At 35.7% G+C, this 22,949-nt stretch overlaps 2 protein-coding genes across 7 annotated transcripts in view; one reads left to right on the top strand and one right to left on the bottom strand.

The window, feature by feature from the left end:
* The window catches only part of LOC139131001 (putative methyltransferase NSUN7), an 85,375-nt gene that overhangs the window by 51,593 nt on the left and 10,833 nt on the right, over window positions 1-22,949 (bottom strand). For 2 of the 4 annotated variants that reach the window (XM_070696890.1, XM_070696891.1), the window contains exon 1: window positions 9,774-9,872. The exons of 1 other annotated variant lie outside the window; for it this stretch is intronic. The gene's annotated coding sequence lies outside the window, so the exon portion shown is untranslated. Of the gene's footprint in view, window positions 1-9,773; window positions 9,902-22,949 lie in introns of those variants that run through there. One more of the 4 variants, XM_070696889.1, reaches the window with a different exon arrangement.
* Window positions 13,319-22,500, top strand: LOC139130999 (uncharacterized). 3 transcript variants are annotated; one of them, XR_011552030.1, is made up of 9 exons: window positions 13,320-13,827; window positions 16,475-16,573; window positions 16,661-17,436; window positions 18,285-18,367; window positions 18,965-19,072; window positions 19,451-19,665; window positions 20,322-20,389; window positions 20,825-20,920; window positions 21,319-22,500. XR_011552030.1 is itself a non-coding variant. In XM_070696887.1 (9 exons), exons 1-9 carry the CDS (start codon window positions 13,665-13,667, stop codon window positions 21,372-21,374), a joined length of 1,635 nt encoding a protein of 544 aa, XP_070552988.1. In that variant the 5' UTR covers window positions 13,638-13,664; the 3' UTR covers window positions 21,375-22,500. The 3 variants fall into 3 exon arrangements, 2 of the variants coding, with proteins under 2 accessions (XP_070552987.1, XP_070552988.1); XM_070696887.1 differs by lacking the exon at window positions 20,825-20,920 and adding an exon at window positions 15,834-15,900 and having other exon boundaries at window positions 13,638-13,827; XM_070696886.1 differs by lacking the exon at window positions 20,825-20,920 and having other exon boundaries at window positions 13,319-13,827.

Below are 22,949 nucleotides of genomic sequence, written 5' to 3'. Positions count from 1 at the left end.
TTTTCCCATTTCAACATAAACAAGATTGTAAAAATCTAATTTTCTCCACATTCTGAATGAATCTACTCAAGCTTTAGAAAGCAAAAAAAATTGTGAGATTTTAAAAATTCAAAATCTATCTAGACTATACACTATGGCTTAGAATAACCAATAGCAGGCTAGCACATTATGAAATGGACAACAATCACAATTTTCCAAGCTACAGATCAAAAAATTCCCCCTTTTAGCATTTAATGATTTTGCATACATTAAAGATACTAATATATATTTCCTATGGAAAGACCATCTTTTTGCTCCATGATGTCTCTATTTGGTTTCCATTTATACTATGCAAATGAGGAAACAGTTCGATACTGCCACCACCAAATTGAAATAATTAAATGCTGATGACGTCTTTGATAATCAAATTGCTAAGACAGCAGAACCAGAAATTGGAAAGAGAATATCAAATTATATAGCAATCTATCGCCATGGAAGTTTGGAAATCAAAACCAAAGATCACAATTTAAAATACTTAATCAAGCCATTCGAAGTCTCAATCACCATCACTCTCTGTGCCCTAAATCAGTAGTTTTGATCCTCAATACAAAAACGGAATGAGAATTTAAGTCCTAGACTAGCGCTACGTCAAAGATGTTTCCATACATGACACTTTCTATTACCTGTAGTTTAGGAGGCAAAGAGGTTACAGTGAGAGACTACTATAAATTCATTCATAGCTGCTCAACGATGGAAATTGCCAATTTCACTGGGTTATTATTGGCTCTGAAACCTTGCCACTATTCACTTCCATGTTGGTCAAAAGCCTTTACAAAGTACAAGCACTGTGGAATATATATACATTATAGAGAAAACTTGCAGCGTTAGTGTGAAAGAAATGCCGGAACTAAAAGAAAAATGTAGCTATCCACTTTATAGATGTGTGTGTTGTGAAAAATTACAACCGGCCTTGGGTGAAAGCCCATATCCGTGCTAATGGACCGGCTTTCCTGTCTGTCTTCTAAGTATTTGGAATGTGGCACCTTAGAATAAATAGGTTAAAATATTACTACTGACACAAATCTTGCAGTGACGTGTCCTGTCTGGACATTTCAGACAGAGACCACTTGGCACTTCTCTGTTTTCTGAATTGAGTGAGTGAAAAAGGCCTAAGTCACTGTAACACTACGCCATGCATTTGTACGCATATACCTGTTAGATTTTCGTTATGGCAATCTTTTGAAACAATTTGTTCTTCACAAAACGTAACCAAGAACAGCAATTAAGCTTTGAAAGATTTTTGATTATCTTATTCATAACAGACTCAGAAAGAGTACAAAACTGTTATCTGTATAAATAATGATGATGTGAATTGCTCTTTTTAAGGATTGATATAGCAGGACAATGTCAAATATTTAAAATATGCACATAATATATGGAGAATAATATATATGTAAAATATATAAAAAAGTACAAATCTAACTTCTTTTGAGGATTCTGACTATGTTTATAGGTTTATCTTCATGAAACTTTTATTTGTAGTTCATAGACAAATCTAGTTTGTGTGTGAATGGTCTCTGAAGATTGAGTGCTTCTTTGGGCAAACTGTGATACATGCCACGTCGCAAATACATGTGAGTGACAAATAAAGGTTGGCATTTGAAATTCAACTGGAAGTAACACACCATTATAATTCCAAAAGAAGAAGGCTTGCTTGTATTAAGAATAATTCTCATGCCATTTACTATAGCGTTTGAGCCATATATGAAGACAGATTTGATGAATGCATGAATAGTGTTTTCAGATCATGGTGACATAAATTGATCGTAGTTCCTGGCTGTGTTTGATGAATGCTGTTTTGTCTATCCTACGGCTACTGAGTACACATCCCGTAATTTATCAATTAACCGTACTTATCATTTATGTTTCTGTGCGGCTATTTTGGGATTTCCCAGACTAACTGCAAAATACATTAATCTTTTAGTCAAGTTAAGTCACATATTTTACCCTATGTATGTTACTTAGAGTACATGTATATGTCAATTTAAGTCTGCAGGAGAACTTTCTGATACAACAACATTTTTTTTTTCTGATAAATTCCCCCCCCCCCCAATGCAAAGTTTTTCATGTACTGCTTCTTTCACTCATGACATCTTAGAGCAAAACAAAACAAGCTGTAATAAAAGCACCTCAAAACAAGGAACTATGTATATCGAAAAAGTACCAACTCAAAATCTGTGATGACATATGTACTGCTATAGTGCTGAATTAACCCTTTGAGTGCCAAAGTCAATTTTTGTCACCCTTATACCCTATAATCAGTCAATTTTTGTCAGATTTTTGCCAAAATTTTGATAAAAAATTGTGGCTGATGAAATATTGTGTACATTTGGTCCAAAATTATCAGAAAAATTGCAGAAAAGTTCATAAAAATTGGTAAAATGTTGCACTAAAATTTTGGTGGGAAAAAATACAGCACTCAAAGGGTTAAAATGTAACCCTTTTAAAGTTTCACTGCCATGTTTTTGCCCAAAGCCATCATTATCAATACTGATCGTGGAATCGTTTACAGGGAATTAGTGGTGAACAAGGTAAGATTTCCAAAGCGTGGCAAGAGGCATTATTGTTAGACATTTATAATCATAAATATACATGTACAGCCATACCATTATCATGACAACTTTGAAATATTACAGGAAGAAAAATGTATGAAATCATTTTGAAAAGGCCAATATGTAACTTTGGTACAAATAAGTATTCTGGATACAATTTATACACTATACTGACCTACCTATACTTTATATAGATGGATATTTATTTTTACATGCAAGGACCACTTTGGAAGCTGTTGTCCAATTGGTTGGCTAAATCCCACTGTTATGATTGAATAATACAAAGAGACTCCCTAAGTTGCTGTGAAAAATGACAATCGACCAATCAGATATAACTTTCCGAGCACGCTACACATGCATACCCTATCAGCCCCCACATAATGCATAACCCAGATAATGACACCGTATATTCTATTATCAAAGGTATTCTATTTTAAATTTATATCACATAGAAAAAAGCCAAGTTCCTAGTAAACTTACATTACGCGGACCACTTCAAGTACAGGGCAACATAAATTGTGATGAACTTGCCATGAATAGGGGCCACAGAAAATAAATTGTTTGTTTCTCAACCTTTAGACCTGCTACATTAATTCTTTGTTCATTGACAGACTACTCTGAAGTCTAAGTGTCTGTTTTGCTCAAAACATCCCCCCCAAAAAATTAAAATTAAAAAAACCCAACCAACATAAAGAAAGCTGACACTGAAAGTGCACTCATACTGTCAATGTCTATAGGATACATGTATATCACATTTGCACTGCACATTGCTGAACAGTGATCAGAATTTATCATATCATCTTGCTGCATGTCCCTATTCTATAGTACTTTCATGTCCTTTATTATTTGGATTGTGTGAGTGCAAGAAAAGAACGTAAACTTTACCATATCTCATTTTTTGTGAGAGACCTAGGATGAGAAACAAATGTTTAATGTTTCTTGGCCTGAGATTGACAAAGGGAGCAGAACCTGTGTAAGCTGTCTAGCAATAAACATCTATTTCTATCAACTGTTGCAGTGGATAAAAAATCAGAAAAGGTGATTCTAGAAATTGTATGTAATGACACATTCTTCTGGTTTATACACTGCTGTATCAAGATGCATATAGAACTGACAATTTTTTTTTAGAAGGACTTTTTTTTTCCTTTCTTGGAGAAAGGAAATGACATCCAGATAACTGATTTTCACGTCCTTGACTGTGTTAAGAAATCCCATGGGGTGGGAAAAACCCAGCATGGTCCAATCAAGTTGACAGCTCACTTGAATGTTAATCAAATCACCCTAGAAACACTGTGTATTTGCACGGCATCCATCATTTCGTCATTGTTTCGGTGGGTCCACAAATCACAGTGCAAACACTGGCCTGGATCTGACACCTCTAATGCTTTCTCAGACTGACATATCACAAGATGCTATTATCTTTGAAATATGGCCATATTATTATTCTGTCTGCTGCCCCCTCCCCAAAACAATTACTTTTAAACAAATACTATGCAGAAACAAAATAGATAAATGATGTTATCGTACACTGTACTTTAAAAGATACAATGAATCTCATTATTTTGTGACCTTTTGCCCCAGGATCACCAGATATCGAAATGTTTCATGATGTCCAAATAACTTTTTCCATAAACTGAATTTTTAAACTTCTTTTTCTAGACAACACCACATGAAGACAGTCTTCACATTTATTTAACTAGAACTTTTAAAATTTAATATTCAATTGGCTCCCCGGCAAAGGTACTGTTTTCCTGCACACAGTGTGCATTTTACAATTTTGTAAAGAATTCTAAAAAGAAACCTGCTTTCCAATATATCTATTAAAAGGTTAATTTACCAGGTACTATGCAGATCAGTTTTTCAAATTCATTTACAGAACATTTATTTTAAAATCAGAAAAAATAAATTGGATAAAGGTTTATCTGTTCACATGTAAAATTTGAATCATTTCATTAAATGTTAAACGTACACTGAAAATACAACTGTACAATAAGAAGCTGATCTAGCAACTTATATGGTTTCTTGCGGTCTAAAACAACATGCCAGTCATATCAGGTGCCCTTATACACTTAGGGGACGTTGATCATGAAAGCTAACAAACTAGAAATGTTCATTCCTTAGTTTAAGGGGTGTCAAAAGTAAAAGTTTACACCTCCTTTAATATCATTTGCTCAAAGAATCACCAAACTAATTTATAATCGAGAATAACACAAACTACTGGTTACCTTTATTATCAGTTAAATAACAATACATAAAAATTCAAAAGGTGACCACTCTCCAGGCTGTGCATCTGTTAAATTTCAATCTTATATTATCAAAAAAAAGATCATGAAAATTTAATTCCTTTTGAGTTTCAGAAAGAATCATTAAATTTGAAGACCAGCAAAAGATCGAAAAATTTTGAGTTTAAAGATGTATCATCACTAAAAATATGTCCTACCTGAAATTTTCCGATGACACTTAACTTTGTATTGTCTGGAAGTACCAAGAAAGTTTATTTCTCCAGTAAAAATTCTCACGTCAACTTTTCTCTGAACTGATATAGGTACCTCAACAGTTCATATACAGAACATATCACTAAAAACACAGGGTTAATATGTAGGCTCAGGCAATATACCAGAGCTTGAGTACCGTAAACTTCACAGAAACCTGAGTCATCAACATCTGAGATGTTTACCAAAACATCACACCCTAGTAACACCAAATATTTCCTTGCTACCAGTCCACATGAAAAGTATAATTTATTGCATTTTAACCATCTCAAATGATTAAGCATCCTATCTTTGTCGTACGAGATCACGACAGTCAATGTGTGAATTCACGACAGTCGATGTGTAAATAACAATTTAATTGTACAGGTCAAGAGATTGTCAACACATTTTTAATCGTGGCTAGCTGACTGTTGGATGAGTTATTTTTAGATTCTATGAAGTTCGTAGTAAGAAAGAATCCACGCAAACAAACCTTGGCTATACGGTGTGCAAGTCCCACAAAAGCCAAAAATTACAGGGTTATCAATCATGCGTGTATAATTCATTGGGCCTTGGCTCATCAAATAGCAGTACGTTGAACTTTTTCACTGTCTTGTTTCCATGGATACCACTTTCCTTCACTTCAAGAATTTTGAGATGTCAGGGGGCAGCTGACAGAAGAAGGGAAAAGAAAGTGGAAATTTTAAGAGTTTAAAGAAGGGTAGTGGCACGTGTGGGTTTTGTCTTTACCGTTTGATGACCATGGCATTTTACTTTTTACTTTGTACTATTATTTCCTCTTTATCTTTTGCCATCTTTTTATGATAGGAGAGGATCTTTTACCAATTTTTAGAAATTATATCAACATGCCACATGGAATGCCTGGGGGAGATTCACGATGCGATTCTGAATGGAATTTCCAGTTCATGAAAAAAATAAAACACACTTTCCAAAAAGTAAAATATTTGTTTATTTTATAATATTTGTATTGGAATAATTAATCCTCTTTCTCCCAAGTTGTATTTAGTTCTATGGTTTGTCTATGGAGCCTGGTAGAAAGAGGATTATTTGAAGGCAATTGCCATTGTTCATATGATGGAAAATTTCAGGCAGTGGGAGGCTACTTTATCATTGGAGGAGATACATGTAAATGACAACAAACATCACTATCACACTGTGAATATACAATGAAAGGAGATGATAGGAAATAGAAATCCAATATAATTATGTTATGAGTGTTGAGTGTTTGGCTGTGAAAGACAACTTTTAATATCAAGTCTATCTCCACTTGTATGAACTTTTAACTTACATTAACAAAATATTCATTTCCAAACACGCTCATTAAGTTTATAAGTTCTTCATGGGAAGCTGGGATGACATATTTGATTAAGATATTTATCTGTAAACTTCCCATCAATCTTGTCAGAATGACTTTTCACTAATTTTCAGCTTATCAGCTCAGCTTTTAGAGGTGTAATTTCCACTGTAATTGCTGACAGCTGAGCTTCACTGCGTGCAGAAGTAGAATTCATCATCAACAATAACACTGCATACATGGTACACAATGCAAATGGCATAATATATTTGCCAGGCTCATACTTTATATTTCAATATGCTTGAGTAGTAGGAGAAGACCTTGAACTTGTTTTGAAGAACATAAAATAATAAAAATGTTATCAAAACTTACGACCATTATAGTCCTTTAATCGAAAGGGAATAAAATGTATCTTTGAGTTGACAATTAATTTATATTTTCTGTTCAGTCAGATACACAATGTTTCAAAGCATGAGTGCCGCGCCGACACGCCAAATGGGGCATTAACTTTACAATTACCGCAGTATTATATGAAAATATAATTTCAATTCATACATCGGTAAACTGTCCTTTCATGTCCATTTATGAGCCGACAAAATTATGTAGCAATCACTACAAAAACGACCAAATAGAAATCAGAGGACGTCTTGCTCAGTTCCCACAATCAGAAGTGACAAGTAAACACAGAGTGGCAGCAAGTTGCCGATACTGTGAAAATAAAAATCCCATTAAATGTCGAACAGCGGTGTCCATTGAAGTTCTCCTCATCAGGGAGCTTAAAGGTCAGTGACTTTTTCACGATTCTCTCAGAAATGCTTGATCAAGGAACGTTTCGGCCAAACTCAATTAATGCTCCATTTGTTGAGAAGCGTTCTCCCTGGCATAACTGGCATTTTTAATTCTGTTTTCTGTGGACTGTAAATGGAGCTACTAATAACAGGGAAATAGAGTGTGAATGCTACTTTTTCCTGTTTTCTTTGGCAGCGTATTTTTTTTTCCGAAGTTGAATAGCGAAGCAATTTAAAGATGAGATGGGCTTGATATCGGGCCAAGTTTATTCTGGACAAATTGTACACATGCGGCTTTGTCCGCCGACTGAGTTCCATAACCAAATATTAGTGTCCATTTATTTGCAAAAAATAATCGATAAAATTTCTTTCCCTGTACAAATAAAGCAATGTCACTGTCCTGTGATGGTTGGAACTGAGTCAAAACTCACAGACAGATATTTAATCATTAAAAAAATTGACAATCTTGCAAAGTGAAAATGATTCTTCCTATGTGTTTATGAATATCATTACTTACCATTTGTGACAGGTATTCAAGTGTAAACAGGTTTTCAAGTGTAATGTTTCCTTATAAATACATAAAAAATATCAGTTTTGAAAAATTATTCAGGATAAAAAGACAGAAAACTTAGACAATACACATACTTAAATTTCTATTTGGGATGGTACCATTTATCCTTCTGGGGATAGGAAATTTTAGAGGTGACAATTATTTGCATTAACAAAGTGAATTTTTTTATTTTAAGACTGAGACCATCTGAACATTTTAGGCTATATATATCGTTACTCTGAAAGCAACAGACAACTCACTTCGGTGAAATGGGGATTTAACTGCCAATTTACAATTTTTTTCTTTATAATGTTATACATAGAGTCCAAATCTTTGATCAATTTATTATTACAACTTAAAGGATACCTGTGACGTGAAACTATTCCAGTCCACCTTCACCCATTAACCTTTTCACCACAATGGTTTGGTCCAAACCAACTGTTATCAATGAGGATTGTGGACCTGTTTACAGGGAATGGGGGTGAACAGGTTGAAAACACAATTGCTGGTTCAATCCCACTAGAGTCACGCTTGTAGTCCAGTGGGTGAATCCATAGTTTGAAAACCTGGGTCAAAAGGTGAAGATTTCTCCTTCAGAAAGAGAATGATATACGCCGAGTTTTAAAGTCCAGACACATTGCTGTACGGATCTCACATTACAATGAGCATTCCTTTGCAGTCTTCACAAGAACATGCTCAAGAGTGGGACATCAATACAGCCCCCATTGTCACACCATCCAGGCAGTGCCTCATTCTCCTTGAACAATGGGCATGGTCAACATATTGATTGGAACGGCAGGATATACACACTGCACCACCACTGAATAATTCAAGCGAGACAAAGTTATCAGAGCTTGGGAATGACAACCTAGCTCACAGTGCATGCCCACCAATGTCTTATGACATCCACTGATGTTTACGAAAATTTGCAAATTATCTGGTGTCAGACTTTGTCAGCATCACACATGAAGCATTTAACGGTAGTAGCAGGAGAGTCAACGATAAACACTAAGAGTTCATTGAACTAGAGTACAAAGCAGACAGAGAACTACAGCATTTTACCATCTGTTCACAACAAATTCAATATCCCACAACTTAATTCTGAAAAAATTAAATTTGTGGTGAAACAAAAAAATGTGATGATGTATATATTAAATTGTGACTCGTGACAAGTGATATTATTAGGTACTTGGACTTATAGGCAATGACTATAGAAGTAACAGCATACAGCACTTGAATAAATTAATTGCCTGATTGACAAAAATTACTCCAAATACAATAGCCATCACAGTGTTTAATAGCAACAGTGATATTTGGCACCAGCAATCACTGTTCTTCAAAGGTCCGTCACAGACTACTCTGTTTTGACTATTCACAACTGTATCCTAAGCCAATAAATACACATTGTAATGGGTTAGCATTATGCTTTTTCATTTTGTCTTAATTGGAATGTCTGGCGTACAACGTTGCATCCAGGGGCAGACTGTTGTTGAAAGAATCCTACATATATGACACCTATTTGTCAAGAACAACCATGCGCCAGGCAGGACTGTTGTCTTGCCAGATAGACTCTAACAGGTGGTTGCACATTTCCGCAAAAGAAATCTGTCTTTCCATAACAAAGTGCAAGCCTGAAGATGTTGAAACCTTGTAAAAAAAAATCTTTGAAAAAATGTTTGCGTATTTTATATGCCATGGTCACATACTAAAAGCCCTCTCACTTTTCACCAAAAAAAATCAGTTAATCTTGGCAGAACTGGTGATAGCACAACGATAAATTTACAAAAGAAGAGAACATTAAACTTGATTCAAATTTGATTTCATGTCACTTAAATTTCAACTATCATGTATTACATGTAGAATGGCTTACATTTTACAAATGAAAATTTATGCCTGTCTTGAAGTTAGGACCATATAGTTTTGTAATTTTCACATTTTCTTCACTGAATCAAATTCAATGTCTCACAGAATATTCATGTATCAATTATCCAATAGTAGCATATCTGTAGATCATATTTGTCAATATTTACCTGAAGCAAGCCGAAAATTTATACTTACACAGTCATTACACTGCAACCATTCTGCGCTAGTCATACAAGCATCCAACAGTATATGGCAATTAAAGGCATTTCTATGATGCCTCTCTGTGATGTTCGTATGACTAAGACCAGAATTGAAATGGTTCTCAATCTGAGTATACACATACAGCTTTACCATGTAACAGATGTTCACTGATACTGGTACATTGAGTTTTTCCAAGGACCAACCCCATAATGCAGAATTACAGCACCATATCCAACATACTGAAATGATTCCAAGGCTACACATGACAGAAAGATTACAGTTGCTTTGCATTTAAAAGGGTCATACAAAAAAAAGATGATTAGCGTAATTCACATTTAATTGTGTTCTGTGTATTGTCATCATTACTATTGAATCACAATCATTTTGTCTGAAATGGAACTTCCTCATGAAAAGAAGTGAGTAAAACCATTTTTCGTCTCACGGATAAAACTATTCAACACTGTTCGGTTTCTGTTTCTGTTGTTTACATGTATGTGCATTTTTCACTGGTCCTTATTCGTCAAAAAAAATATACTGAATCAAATCTGTGGAATGGCATGGCCTGGCACAACTGTACTATTACCTTTCATTCTATTGAAAATGTTTCAATCTTCTGGATGCTGGATTTCTTGGATTTTTTCCTTGTTTTGGGGGGTTTGCTTTTTTCAAACTGGGAATTCAGAAACATTTCGCAGTACACAACTGCAGCTGAGGGATCACTGTGCAAGTATACATTTACATTACATGGCCAGCAGCGATATAACTCCTATGGCATAATCCAATGGTGTGCCTCAGACCTGTACCGAGTCACAGACAATACTTGGCAAAAGAGCACTTAAGAGATGCAGAGTGTGATATTATGCAACGTACTATAAAAATTTCTACCAAAATTTTAATAAACAAATTAGTATCACTATAGTAGTATATCTACGACAGCAATAAAAAATACACCTAAAAACAATCAAACTGTTGCTCTTTAAATTTACCATGCTAGTCACAAAAATTAAGTCCAAGAAGTAAATACATAAAATATGTACATACAATCACCATTTGCATACCTACAATGAACAACTTGCATAACTATACACATCAGAAAGTTTGGGATCTGGTCACTGAATTGAGGCACTCAGCAGCTCTGCAGTCTCTCTATATCTATACATGTAAAATATTTTTTAACTTCTCATGCCTAGTTTTCTGCATATCACCATCGAAAATAACTTGGCAGTAGGGTATAGTATAATACATCTGCTATATACCTACTTTAGTATAATTACGATAATAGGACAAGTAATTTCTTAATATCATTAAGAAATAGCTGACCCACAAACAGACAAATAACAACTCAGCATCGCTATAAATTTTTCTCCTTTTCATTGTGTAAAGTTGTCGCCCAGGGAGGTTTTAATCCTATTTATTTTTAAAGTGCTAGTGGATTAAATATTTCATGATACGGTCAGCCTCACAGTATCAGCCAGGACTCCTGTTAACTTCACAGAGCTTGTTCTGTATAGCTTTCAATAGCCCCGAGTGAGCTGCTAAGCAAAGACACTCCACACTTTCAACCAAAAGCAACCAGTATAATGAAAGCAGAGGGGACCCCTCCTGAATTTTGAAGTGTTGAGGCTATTTACTTTTGGAACTGTCCATCAGCAGATGTGTTTCATTTCTGTGAAAAGAAAACAAATTTCTTCAACATACCTGTTATTTATCTAAGGATATATAGTTCAACTTCGTCCTCAGAGAGTGAACCAAGCAAGACTTGAACTATAAATAGCATACCGAAGAGACTCAAATAGAATCCATTTTGATCAGAACAAACTCACAAATACACGTAACTATCCACAGACATTATAGCAAGTAGCAACAATTTAAAACAAAATAGGCTCCCCTAATTCTACAGCGCCTATAGTCTTAAGGCTTTTTGTCATTTAAATTAATCTGCACCCTGTGGGCTACCTGTATAGAAAGTGTGACACCAACAATGTTACTGGGGCTTATGAAAGAGTCATGTCTTAGTATTCTAAACCAGGCAACAAAAGTGCCTGCATCACATAATCACTTCTGGTAAAAGTTTGTCCCTCCAATGTTGACATTCATTTTAATTTCTCTATTTCACAAATTAGAATAACATTTTAAATTCTAACGTGCTACCAACACAATTCAATGAACAATGAGTGGGCAAATACTATACTCCATACAAACAAAAGTCCCTCCCTCAAAGAAAATGGTTTGACCCATCGAGCAAAAACAGGATTGAGTCTGTCAGCACGTTAGCCAACATTTACCTTCAACAGGTTCAACACTGCATACATATCTATCTTTACACAAAGTGTGAAATTTGTGGACAAATAAAAACACAATTATTACTCAGACTCTCCTACCCAGCTTGGCAACTGTCAACGTTATAACATTGACAGGTGATGCTGAAGAGTCAAAGCTTTTAGATTTGGGTTTAACCCCTTAAGCAAGTACATGTGGAGAAATCAGAATGTTTTATTATTTTCTAAGGTTGGTAACCTACATTGTATACACCCTACTTTCTTAAGGTCTTTAAACATACATGATACAATTAAAGTATTAACATGGTATTGTTTTCTTCCCTTACTCTTTCACTAGAGAGATTTTCATAAATAATGGGCTTTGCTGGGTATCTCATGGTCAGCAGATCAGATCTGACTTTAAGGTGGCTTGCTGGTAAGAAAAAATGAAATCAGGATTTTTCTGAAACTTTGTACAGATGTCAAGCTGGGGTGGATAAGTTAAATAGTAAAATAAAAAAATATGGTCCCAATGCAAATTTTGGAGATATGGCGCCCTCTATGTAGTCCCGCGAAAAATTTACCTGAAATTGGTTAAAATGTTGTAATATTCGATTAACTAGTGTTATTGAATAATAAAACTGAAGTAAAGTAAAAACAGTTTGACAGATTTTATACAACACAAGTCCCCGTATTGTAATATATTAGTTTTGTGATCTACTTTTGAAAATATCAGAAAATATAGCAACGTTTCCATGAATAGTGCTTTTATAAAAAGAGCAAAGTTTGGCCAAATTTTGATATTTTCATTACAAATGTCATGATCTGAAATCTACGTTTTCTTAAAACTCTCGTAAATTAAGCCCAACAATATATAGATTTCGAATCAAACGAAAAAAATGGGGGTCACCGCACAATTTTTTAAGATATGGGCATTTTTAATACAAAAAATGCTATACTGAAGCGCCCTCTATCGACAGATCCCTGTTTAGTTTGATATATTCGAAACTTTTTTAATAGGTATTAAATAATTTTAGTTCACTTAAATACTGCAGATAATCCCACATTTGTCACACTTAAAACTGGCCTGTTACACAGAGTTTGCTATCTTGGTTTGAACTGTTTTGACAAACCAGATTTGAAAGTCGCACCGCAAAGTAATTGTATGCTATATCGCGACAAAAAGACCAATTCCGGAAAGAACGCTCGCGGAAAGAACGTTCATACGCGTGCGCAGATACGATGCCCAGTACGAATATTCGCGTTACCCCAAAGCTACGTTAATTTAAGACTCTCAGTAGATATTTTGACGGATTGAATTATACAAACCATGGGGGGGTTACCGGCATGTACAAACCTACCATTTACGATGGCTTAAAGCGCCGTTATCGTCGTCTGCGCAGGTGCCAGACCGAGTCTCTGGTTACGAGAATAAATGTACAGTGTATCCCATAAGGCCGTGTATTACCAAGGCTCACAAGCAAGATGGCGGCGACCATAGTCTGTGCTGGAGGTCGTGAAAAGGCTCCGAATTGGGTGAAAAGAAGGGACAAAACTAAAATTTATTTGTACAGTGCACACGAGACATGGAAGGAGGCGAAGGCAGTCCGCTACCTGACTGCATCAAATGCAAAATTTGCCGAACATGTTCTTGCTTCGCACCGGGAAAACTGTCACGAATGCAGTTTTCCTTCTGTTCGTGAGTGTGGTAATCGCGACTCCGACGGAGACAGTCAAAGACGTGGAAACACAAGTGACGAACTTACAGCTGCTACTATCCAATCCAAAAGGTGAGTGGATCGTTCGTTGTGTCAGTTTACATGTTAGTTGTAAAGCCTGTCCGGCAATTTTCGGCAACGCAGCATGTGCACACCGAACACGGAGGATGGTGTCTGGTAATAGATAGCTGTGGGTCCATAGCTGTGCTGTTTTTGGACGGGATTTCTGACTTTTACGTGCTGGTTTTGACTTTAACGTTATCAACCCCGCCACCACAATAACGTAAGAATCAAAACAGCAAGTAAAAGTCAGAAATCCCGTCCGAAAACACAGCTGTGGACCCACTACAAAGCTACCTGCATGTACAATTCAACTTACCCAGACCATAGCTGCAGTACAGTAGCTCGAGGTTTTGCCTAGGTATTTGGGTCGGACGGCAATCTGGTTTTGCCGTCCGATCCAAATACCCAGGCAAAACCTCGAGCTACTGTACTGCAGCTACCCAGACCATGGGTGTACAGCGATCAAACATGGAGCGAGAAAAGCTAGAAAAAACCGGACCGAAGTGTCTCTGGTTTCTGAATTCTGATTCCAAATCGTCTCGAGTTTCCAAGTTTTAGTGCTGAAACGCAGGCTGAAATGTCTCCTGCGTAAAAAAACTTCATTTACACTGTCAACTTTGTAATATTGTTAGATTAGTGTATCCACGGTTGCAGCAATGGCACATAGTGGCTTTATGATAATTACATGTAGCCAGTTATAGGGCACTCTCCATCCAAGTATAACAAGTAGAAGTGAAACAGTTTCACGTTAATTATTAGAGCAGATACTATAATTTGTTCTGCAAAGAATTTAGACACTGCAGAAGCATGGAAAGGGCCTCTAGGAAGAGTGCATGGTCATGCCATTAATGATATTTATAACAGCGCAAGATATTTTTCTTAGCATCTCTCCCATTGAAGGTACTCACAAAGGTAACTATAGTAAATCATGGATTGACTATTTGTTTTTGATTTTCGGTATGCTTTTCCACAATTTAGTATTTTACATAATGTTTGAAATCTTTACTTTTTGAATTTATTTGTTTACATATTTATTTATTATTTGAAACTGACAAATGTTCTAAGTGTTGAATGGACACTTACTTTGATTGAGTCTATGACAAGATTAAGTAAAATTATATGCATGATATGGCAATTACCTTATAACATTCACTAGTCTTCTAGCCCCCACAAAATCATGTTGCTAGTACATGTACACAACATTTGATAATACCGTATTATTTGTTGGTCGTTTCATGTTTTTATATTTTTTAATAAAACATGTTTTATATATTCATTTTTATTAAATAATGATGACTTCCCCAAAGGCATGTACCACCACTATTTCGACCTTATCTACACTCTTCATTATTTGTTTGACTGATTGTTTCGATGATTCAGCCAGGTTTTTTCTGCTAGTTTTAGAAATGCATGTGTAGTATTTTCCATGGGAATTTCCACTAATTATAATAATTTTAGTGAAAATAGTAGTGTATATGTAATTGTTCCACTTTCTTTTTTTCTATCAATTTCAAAATAGATAAATTAAATGTAGAGAAACTTACAGTAGATGAAAATGTTGTAACTTTGATTATGCCTGCTTGTCCATTCCAATTTTGAAAAATCAGATGCTGACAAATGCATGTATTTTGTTGTTGGCACTTTTCTGAAAATTTTAGGCACCATTTACAAACACCTGGGGGCTTGATATGGGATCAGTTTCGCTTTTCAACAAGATAATGTGACTGGTATTTACTGTGTACATAAAGTGTTGTTAAACCTCGATGAACTTAAGAAATCTGAAATCTGGCCATATCAATATTAAACTTTGTTACCTGTTTTGTTAGGGGAGGGATGCAGAAGTATTGCCAATTGAAAGGAGGAAACTTGAAAAGTTCTGAGTTTGTTAGATGTACTTCAAAACTGTCTTGATTTTCTTGCCCCTACCATACCCCCTTCCTCCAGAGGTGTTTCTGAATGCTTTCCAGTACTTCTTGAACCCATTTTATATTTTCACTTGTATGTTATATTTGCAGATGTATGCCAAGGCCCTATTGCAACATCAACTCCAAGGAAACCAGGCATTTGTGAACAACTTCTTTGGTATGTACTTCTAATGATACTGAATTTTGTGAGGTATAGAGAAGACAATCAGACTGAATGGTAGTATTCCTGCCTTTTTTTTATGGGCGAGTGCTTTTTTAAGATTTCATTTTATTCACGTAAAAAATATACTTTGCAGATTTATAACAATATTTGAACAATTTTATTTTTCATTTCCCTTACCACTTGTATCCCATCTAGAATTAAAAGACAACATCACATCTATAATGTATACATGTCAGACTAAAAGTTTCCATCAGTGTTCAGATGCTCCATTATCTGTAATCATAATTGGAAATTCAGTTGAATTTTTTTTGTTTGATTGAATGAATTCCAATTAAATAAACCATTAACAGACTACTATTAATATGTACAGTTACACACTATCCATGTTGTTGATATGCACATTCAATTATTACAATTTTGTGATCATACTTGTCTGACAGACATACTGGTACTAGTAGACCATGTATGTTTACTGTTCTCCTGTTTTTGAAATACAAAATGTAGTGATTTTTCTTGTTTTGGACTTTGAAAAATATCAAATGATAATTTTTTTGCTTTTGTGAGATAGTGAAGAAAGAGATAGTGAAGACACTCTGTCAGCTATTGAAAGTGACTCCAGCGATGGAGAAAGTGATGTTCACTCCGAGTTAAACTACAGTGCAGGAAGGTGAGCAGTATTCAGTTTTTGATGTTCCTGTTAGGTTGTGCTGCTGCTACATGAATGTTTACTCAACAAATTTCCATCCCATTTCAGAGGCAATCCACACGTGTCCATTGAGGAAGCTGTGTTTGATGTTCAGGACACTGGTACAGATGACTATAGCAATGATGAACTGACGGTTGATGACATTGATGATGATATGAATGTGATTGAACAGCAGAAGTGTATAGCTTTTGTTCCTTGCATTGTGGACTTGCTTAAAAAATCCAATGGAAACATATGTAATAGAAAAGACTGTAAAGAAGCCCTTGCATATAAGACAGCATTCATTGGTACTGCAGTCATTGTTACCTGGACATGTCATGCTGGGCACCCTGTTGGAAGTTGGCAATCACAACCTAGAGTCCATGATATGTTTGCTGGAAATCTTCAAATAGCAGCCTGTATTCTACTTTCTGGGAACAGTTTTGCAAAGATCAAATTGATGTTCCAGTTTGCTAACATCGCTAACATATCACAAACTACATTCTATCGTATGCAAAATCTATACCTAGCACCAACGATTGATCATTTTTGGAAGACTCTTCAGGCTGAGTTACTGAGTGCTTACCAAGGTGAGAAAGCTTTACTAAGTGGTGATGGAAGAAATGATTCACCGGGTCATTCATCACAGTATCTATCATACAATGTTGGTGATCCAGAAAAAAAGGTGATAGTTCACACAGAAGTGGTTGATGTCAGAGAAGTGAATGGTAAGAGTCCAAACATGGAGCGGCTTGGGTTTGAAAGGTCCATGGATCAATTACAGAAGAACATAGTCATTGATGAGATGGTGACAGATGCACATTCACAGATAGCTGCAGTCATGAGTAAGTGTTTGTGCTGCAGTACATGGACATATATTGTATGTCTTTCATTGTACATATTTATATATGCATGTATGTACGTTTGAGTATGTACATGTCTCTTCTGTAGTAAAAGTGATGGTATACATTATTGACTAAAATTTAAAAAGGATAAATTTGTAATCTTAGCTACTCCTATTTTACATTATAAGCTATTCATGCTGTTCTGCAAATTATGGGATTGCCCGTAGAATACTATCAGACCTTCATGACCTTGAGCAAACCACTTTTGATGACTGGCAGATTAGGGTGGCAACAGCTACACGTGTTAATGCATGATTAGGTGATTACTGTTACAGAAGTCACTCATGATTCACAGAGTTCATGACAAGTACTTAGTTTTTGAGTAGTTTCCTATCCATCAGCTAAGTCAACTTAGGGTTAGTGATGTCTGAGACTCAGGTAGGGAGAGAGCAAAGCAAGCATAGTTCCAGAGGTTTGATATTGCTTCCACCAGCTAACCTAGCCATTGAACAGAAAACAGTGTTACAGTACAATTCATGCAAAATGAAACTCACAAACCTTTGGTGTTAGGGTCACTGTTAAAAGGTGAATTGGCAACAGTATATCATTTATTTACAAGATTAGTATTTGTTGCTTTTAACACTCCTCTGGACAGCTCTTCCTGCATTTATAATTCTCATTATTGGCTGACTATATCTATTTCAAAATAGTATATTTTGTTCACAGTGGTCATCAGATAGTATTCTACACCTTACTTTATTAATGCTCCTTTAATGATAAAATTGATTCTTGTTATAAATACCAATATATATGTAATTTTTTTCTGTTTTACTCTCTACTACATCCAGAAAAGTGTGATAAGTTTAAAGGAGTCAAACATTCCTGGGACTTGTGGCATGGAGGAAAGAACATTCACAAAAAGGTAGTAAAGGTATGTTATCTTTAGTTTATCAATGCACTCTTTTATAGCTTAATATCATGTTAGTTCTTTGCAGGCAAAATTTTCTTGAATCTCATCTGCTATTCAAGTTGGTATTGGTATTGGTATTGAAGATGGCAAAGTATGCTGATCCAGTGAAAATTCTTTAAAGTTCAAAGTAACAAAGGGAAAATTGTCATAGTAGCGCAACATGTTAGATATCATAAATCATGCAGTTTATCCAGACTAGTGACCAAGAAGTGTTTGAAACTTTGTGGAATTTATAAGATCATTTGATACATGTACCTTAGTAATTGTTGATTTGACACTTCTTAGCTTATGAACTTTAAGTGTAACAACACAGATATGGATATCACATCATTAGCATAGACTACATGAGCAAAGAATTGGATGTTGGATAAAGAATATGATAAATATCAGACTGTCAGGCTAGCATTGGGCTGGCCCAGTTCTATCCAGTGCTACACCATGGGAAAGGAAGGTTTTAGCTACATTGTATTTGTAAGTGTATCGTGCTGAATAGCAAAAAATAACGCAGAGGCAATATGTACATATCTAAATTTCACTGAATTTGATCATGGTCTACAGGCTTCCCAAAATAAGAAATGTCGAGACCTTTTGCCATGGGCATCAACTATCAGAAATCACTTCTGGTATTCTGCGAAAGAGAGCAAGGGAAGTGAAAGGAAAATGAAAGTGAGTATTTTAATGTTAAAATACAAACAGCCTTAGAAGAGGGAAGTGTGTGTTTCACATGTTAGTCAGTCTGTCCACCAATTTACAGACAGTACTCTTTGATGGTAGCATCAGGACAGTGTGTAACAATGTACAAATACTGTCAGTGATATTTTACATGACAATCCAATATGACTGCACCGTGAACATACTGTAAGTTTTTCATGTTCTGTCCAATCTGAAATGTGTGGAGTACAGCAGTACTAGTTATTGAGGCTTATATCCATGTTGAAATTTTAAGCATGTGGAATGTACTGCATGGGTAAATAGTGCTAACAAATAAGCAGCATCATAAATATATTGGTGCCAAATGCTTTTTTATCGTTGTTTACCCAATAGGCAATATGGTTTGGCATTCTGCATCATGTTGTAAATGAACATGAATGGCTGCTAAATATTGATGGAACTTATGGCAAATGTGCACATTCACCATTGACAGAGGAGAATCAGCAAAGACCATGGCTACAGAAAGGATCACCTGCTCATGTGGCACTCAAAGGGATTGTTGAAGATAAAAGATTCCTGAGAACATTCAGCTACTATGTAAATTTCAGGTATGTTGTTATTTGCTACCATAGCCATATCTGTTCACTCATTTGGAACAATCATTGACAGAGAAAGTTCGAGTACAATAACAGAATCCACTGAAATCTGCAACTTTTACAACGCCTTGTTCAAATCTTTAGAAATTTTTGTGTTTAGGTTTCGATGGGTGTTCAGATATGTTCATTGTGAGAAAACTATCAGTGGTTAGTATTACTGAACAAATACATGTATGCTACACAGGAAATCTTTCACATCGTAGTACTAAGATGTGCATACTTTTGTCAGCATTCTAGCACAGCATCTACAAGCTCTATTTTTACCGGCCTTGAAACAAGGGTGTGCACATCTATGGTTCATGGATATGAAATGCAACTGTGTAACACCATGTCGCTGACCCATGACAATGCTACGGTATATCGGACGAGTATTTCTCATAGCTGGTACAGTCACTGTAGATTTTCAGAGCTGGTACAGCTGTGTGCTCGTCTGTACCGTTACATGTAATGGAAACCTGTACAGGTCTGTGTGAGTTTTTCTGTTTAGGCTACCTGATAGACCCAGGTCTTACAGAGAGATAATATTTGTGACATATGAGTATGTGTTTATAGTGATCCAGCTGGAAGCAGAGTGTCATTTGACGCTATTTCTTTCATTTTTTCCCCAGACACAGTGGCTTTGTGGAGTCTTTCCACAGTCACCTTTTGATGTATGCCCAAAGAGACATGCGTACACGTAAGTATATTTGTGTGTTCTTTAGTATCATATGTTGCACAGCTTGTCTAAACCAAATCTGGTTGAATCTAGAAATCTGTTTGCAATCAGTACATCTTCTATATACAACACTGTGTTCAAAGAACTTCAATAAACCAGACTCTGAACACCTCTGCAAACCCCAAAAAATATTCTCATTGCCTTCAATGTCCCATTTTAATAGACAGATTTTACAGTGTACTGATTGTAAGTAGAAATTACTGTTAGGCTGATTGTTTATGTCTTGGGAAAGTAAAATTTGGTCAGTATTAGGACTGCAAATTATTGAAGTCGTTCTGTACAGTGTAAACAATGTGCATGTACAGTTTTATCCATATTTTCGTCGTAGACTCTTTAGGGATTAGGAGAATCCAAATTTAAAACATGACCATTATTTCATACTTTCTTAAACTTCAGATATGTTGCCAATAAAGCAAGAATTCAGTTGGCTGCCATAGATTTTAATAAACATACTAATCGGAAGCAAGCACTGGACAAAGATGGGAAACCAAGGTGTGTGATACTGCAAATATGATGAAATCTTCATTATTCCTACCAGTACATAGTGGGCTTTGTAGGATTGCTGTAGGCAGAACAACAAGAAACTTCACTTTATATTAACAATGAAAATCACGAAATAGCCTAATGTTACTATTGTAGACCTTTTAGTACTGACACATTGCCTCCACACACATTGGTAAATGATGTTGTTGAAAGTGTGAATAGCCTACAAAACTATCCTGATGCTGGTTATGGATTTGAACTCCAGATTGTACCTTCTAGACTTATTACAATAGGCTGCATAATCACAATCTTGTTATGTTTGACATATCAGGATACATTAGAATCACACGGTCATGTTTATGATGCTTGAGAGTTGCATTAAAACTATAAGCTTGATTGTTTTTCAGGTTTGAAGTCAAATACTCTAAGCAGTCCAAGAGGTTTTATCCTACTGCCAAACTAGAGACCAAGAAGTATGAATACATTGGTGAGCTGCAAAGGCAGATCTTCCAGTCTCGGCAAAATGACTATGGCCGTATGTCCTAGCATGTGTCCTTTGATGAGAATGATCCCAGGCGAATCCATGGCACAAGACATTTGGTGACAAGGCCTAGTTTAAGCCAAGTTACAGCACAGTATCAGAGTAGATTTGCCACATCACAGTCTCATGAACTTACTGGTAGTTCTTATCAATGAATGCACAGTAAACTGTATCCAGCAAGGAAATAGAACATAAGAAACCTTTGAAAGTAGTCATAGTGTGATCCTCTGTTGCCTCCATTGATTTTATCATTGACATAAATATTGCATTATTGATACTTGTATCTGTCATATCCAGTAACAGAAAACTGCTGTTCTAAAATTACTGAACTCAGATTAATTTGTTGTGAGGTTCGTGAACAAATTTATATAAACTGTTTGGTCATTTTTTTTCATTGATAAAAAAATTATTGTGTACTTCAGTCTGTCACTATATTGGAGCAGAGATATCATACCCAAGCTAGGTCAAATGACATCATTGAATTTTAGCTTCAAAATCAGTGACACACACTGGCTCAGTATTCAGCCAACCTTGCACTGTAGAGAGGATAGTTGATGGCCTGAATAGTAGTAAAAGGTTTATCTACTTAACACCTAACATTTCAGTATTTCAAAAATCACATGTGGCATAAAGAATGAATTTCATGCAAAAGTTTACATTTGTTTTTGAAGTTAATCATTCAGAAGTGTAAATTTATTTTGGCTGGGCATTGAAGGGGTTTATGTGAATTATTGAAATTCCATAAAATTGACTTTTTCAGGAGTGGTACATACCCTGGATAAAGCAGACATCATGAATGTCCATGCATACAGTTTTGTAAGAATGACCTCCACACAAAAACATGTTATAGGACATCTGAAGGTGTTGTTCATTTTATTGTATATTACCAGTTTGCAATGACTGATATATACCTGATGAAAAGTGAACCAGACACATCACCTGCATATTCAAATGTTAATGAGAAATTGTTTGAACAGAAATATTGTGGTTTACGTTGTCAATATCTACTTTGATGACATCGAGGATAAATAAAGCAGTTCACAGTTCACCAACTAGTCCTGAATTTCTCCTTCTATGTAGCCAACGTACACGTTATTAGGACTTGGATAGCGTCTTCTAATAACTAGAAACACAACATGATGGAATAACACGGCGGTTTCCTCTGCCCAACCGACCATGTTGCCATATATAAACTGGCAATGTGCAAAGTGTCTGTAGCAAGCATTGTTCCTAGGTTGATCTTGTGCATAAGTGTCTGCAACTGTTCTCATGGCAATTTCTAAAACATTAGGGTCCTTATACAAGTTGTTGAAATAACCATGTCCTTGCCATACATTCTTGGCCAATCCTTTTTGCACAACATTTGTTTTCAACCTGTGAAGGCACTGGTTGACATTCTCAACACCTACACCATGGAAGATATACTATGTCATCAGGTTTTGGATCAGGGGATGGCTGCTGATGAAACTGATTGAGGCCTTGATCAGTTCCATCCAA

The sequence above is a fragment of the Ptychodera flava genome, chromosome 4, assembly GCF_041260155.1.
Source record: "Ptychodera flava strain L36383 chromosome 4, AS_Pfla_20210202, whole genome shotgun sequence".
Lineage (NCBI taxonomy): Eukaryota > Metazoa > Hemichordata > Enteropneusta > Ptychoderidae > Ptychodera > Ptychodera flava.
Note: the sequence above shows the minus strand (reverse complement) of the source record. Positions and strands in the feature narration are given on the sequence as shown.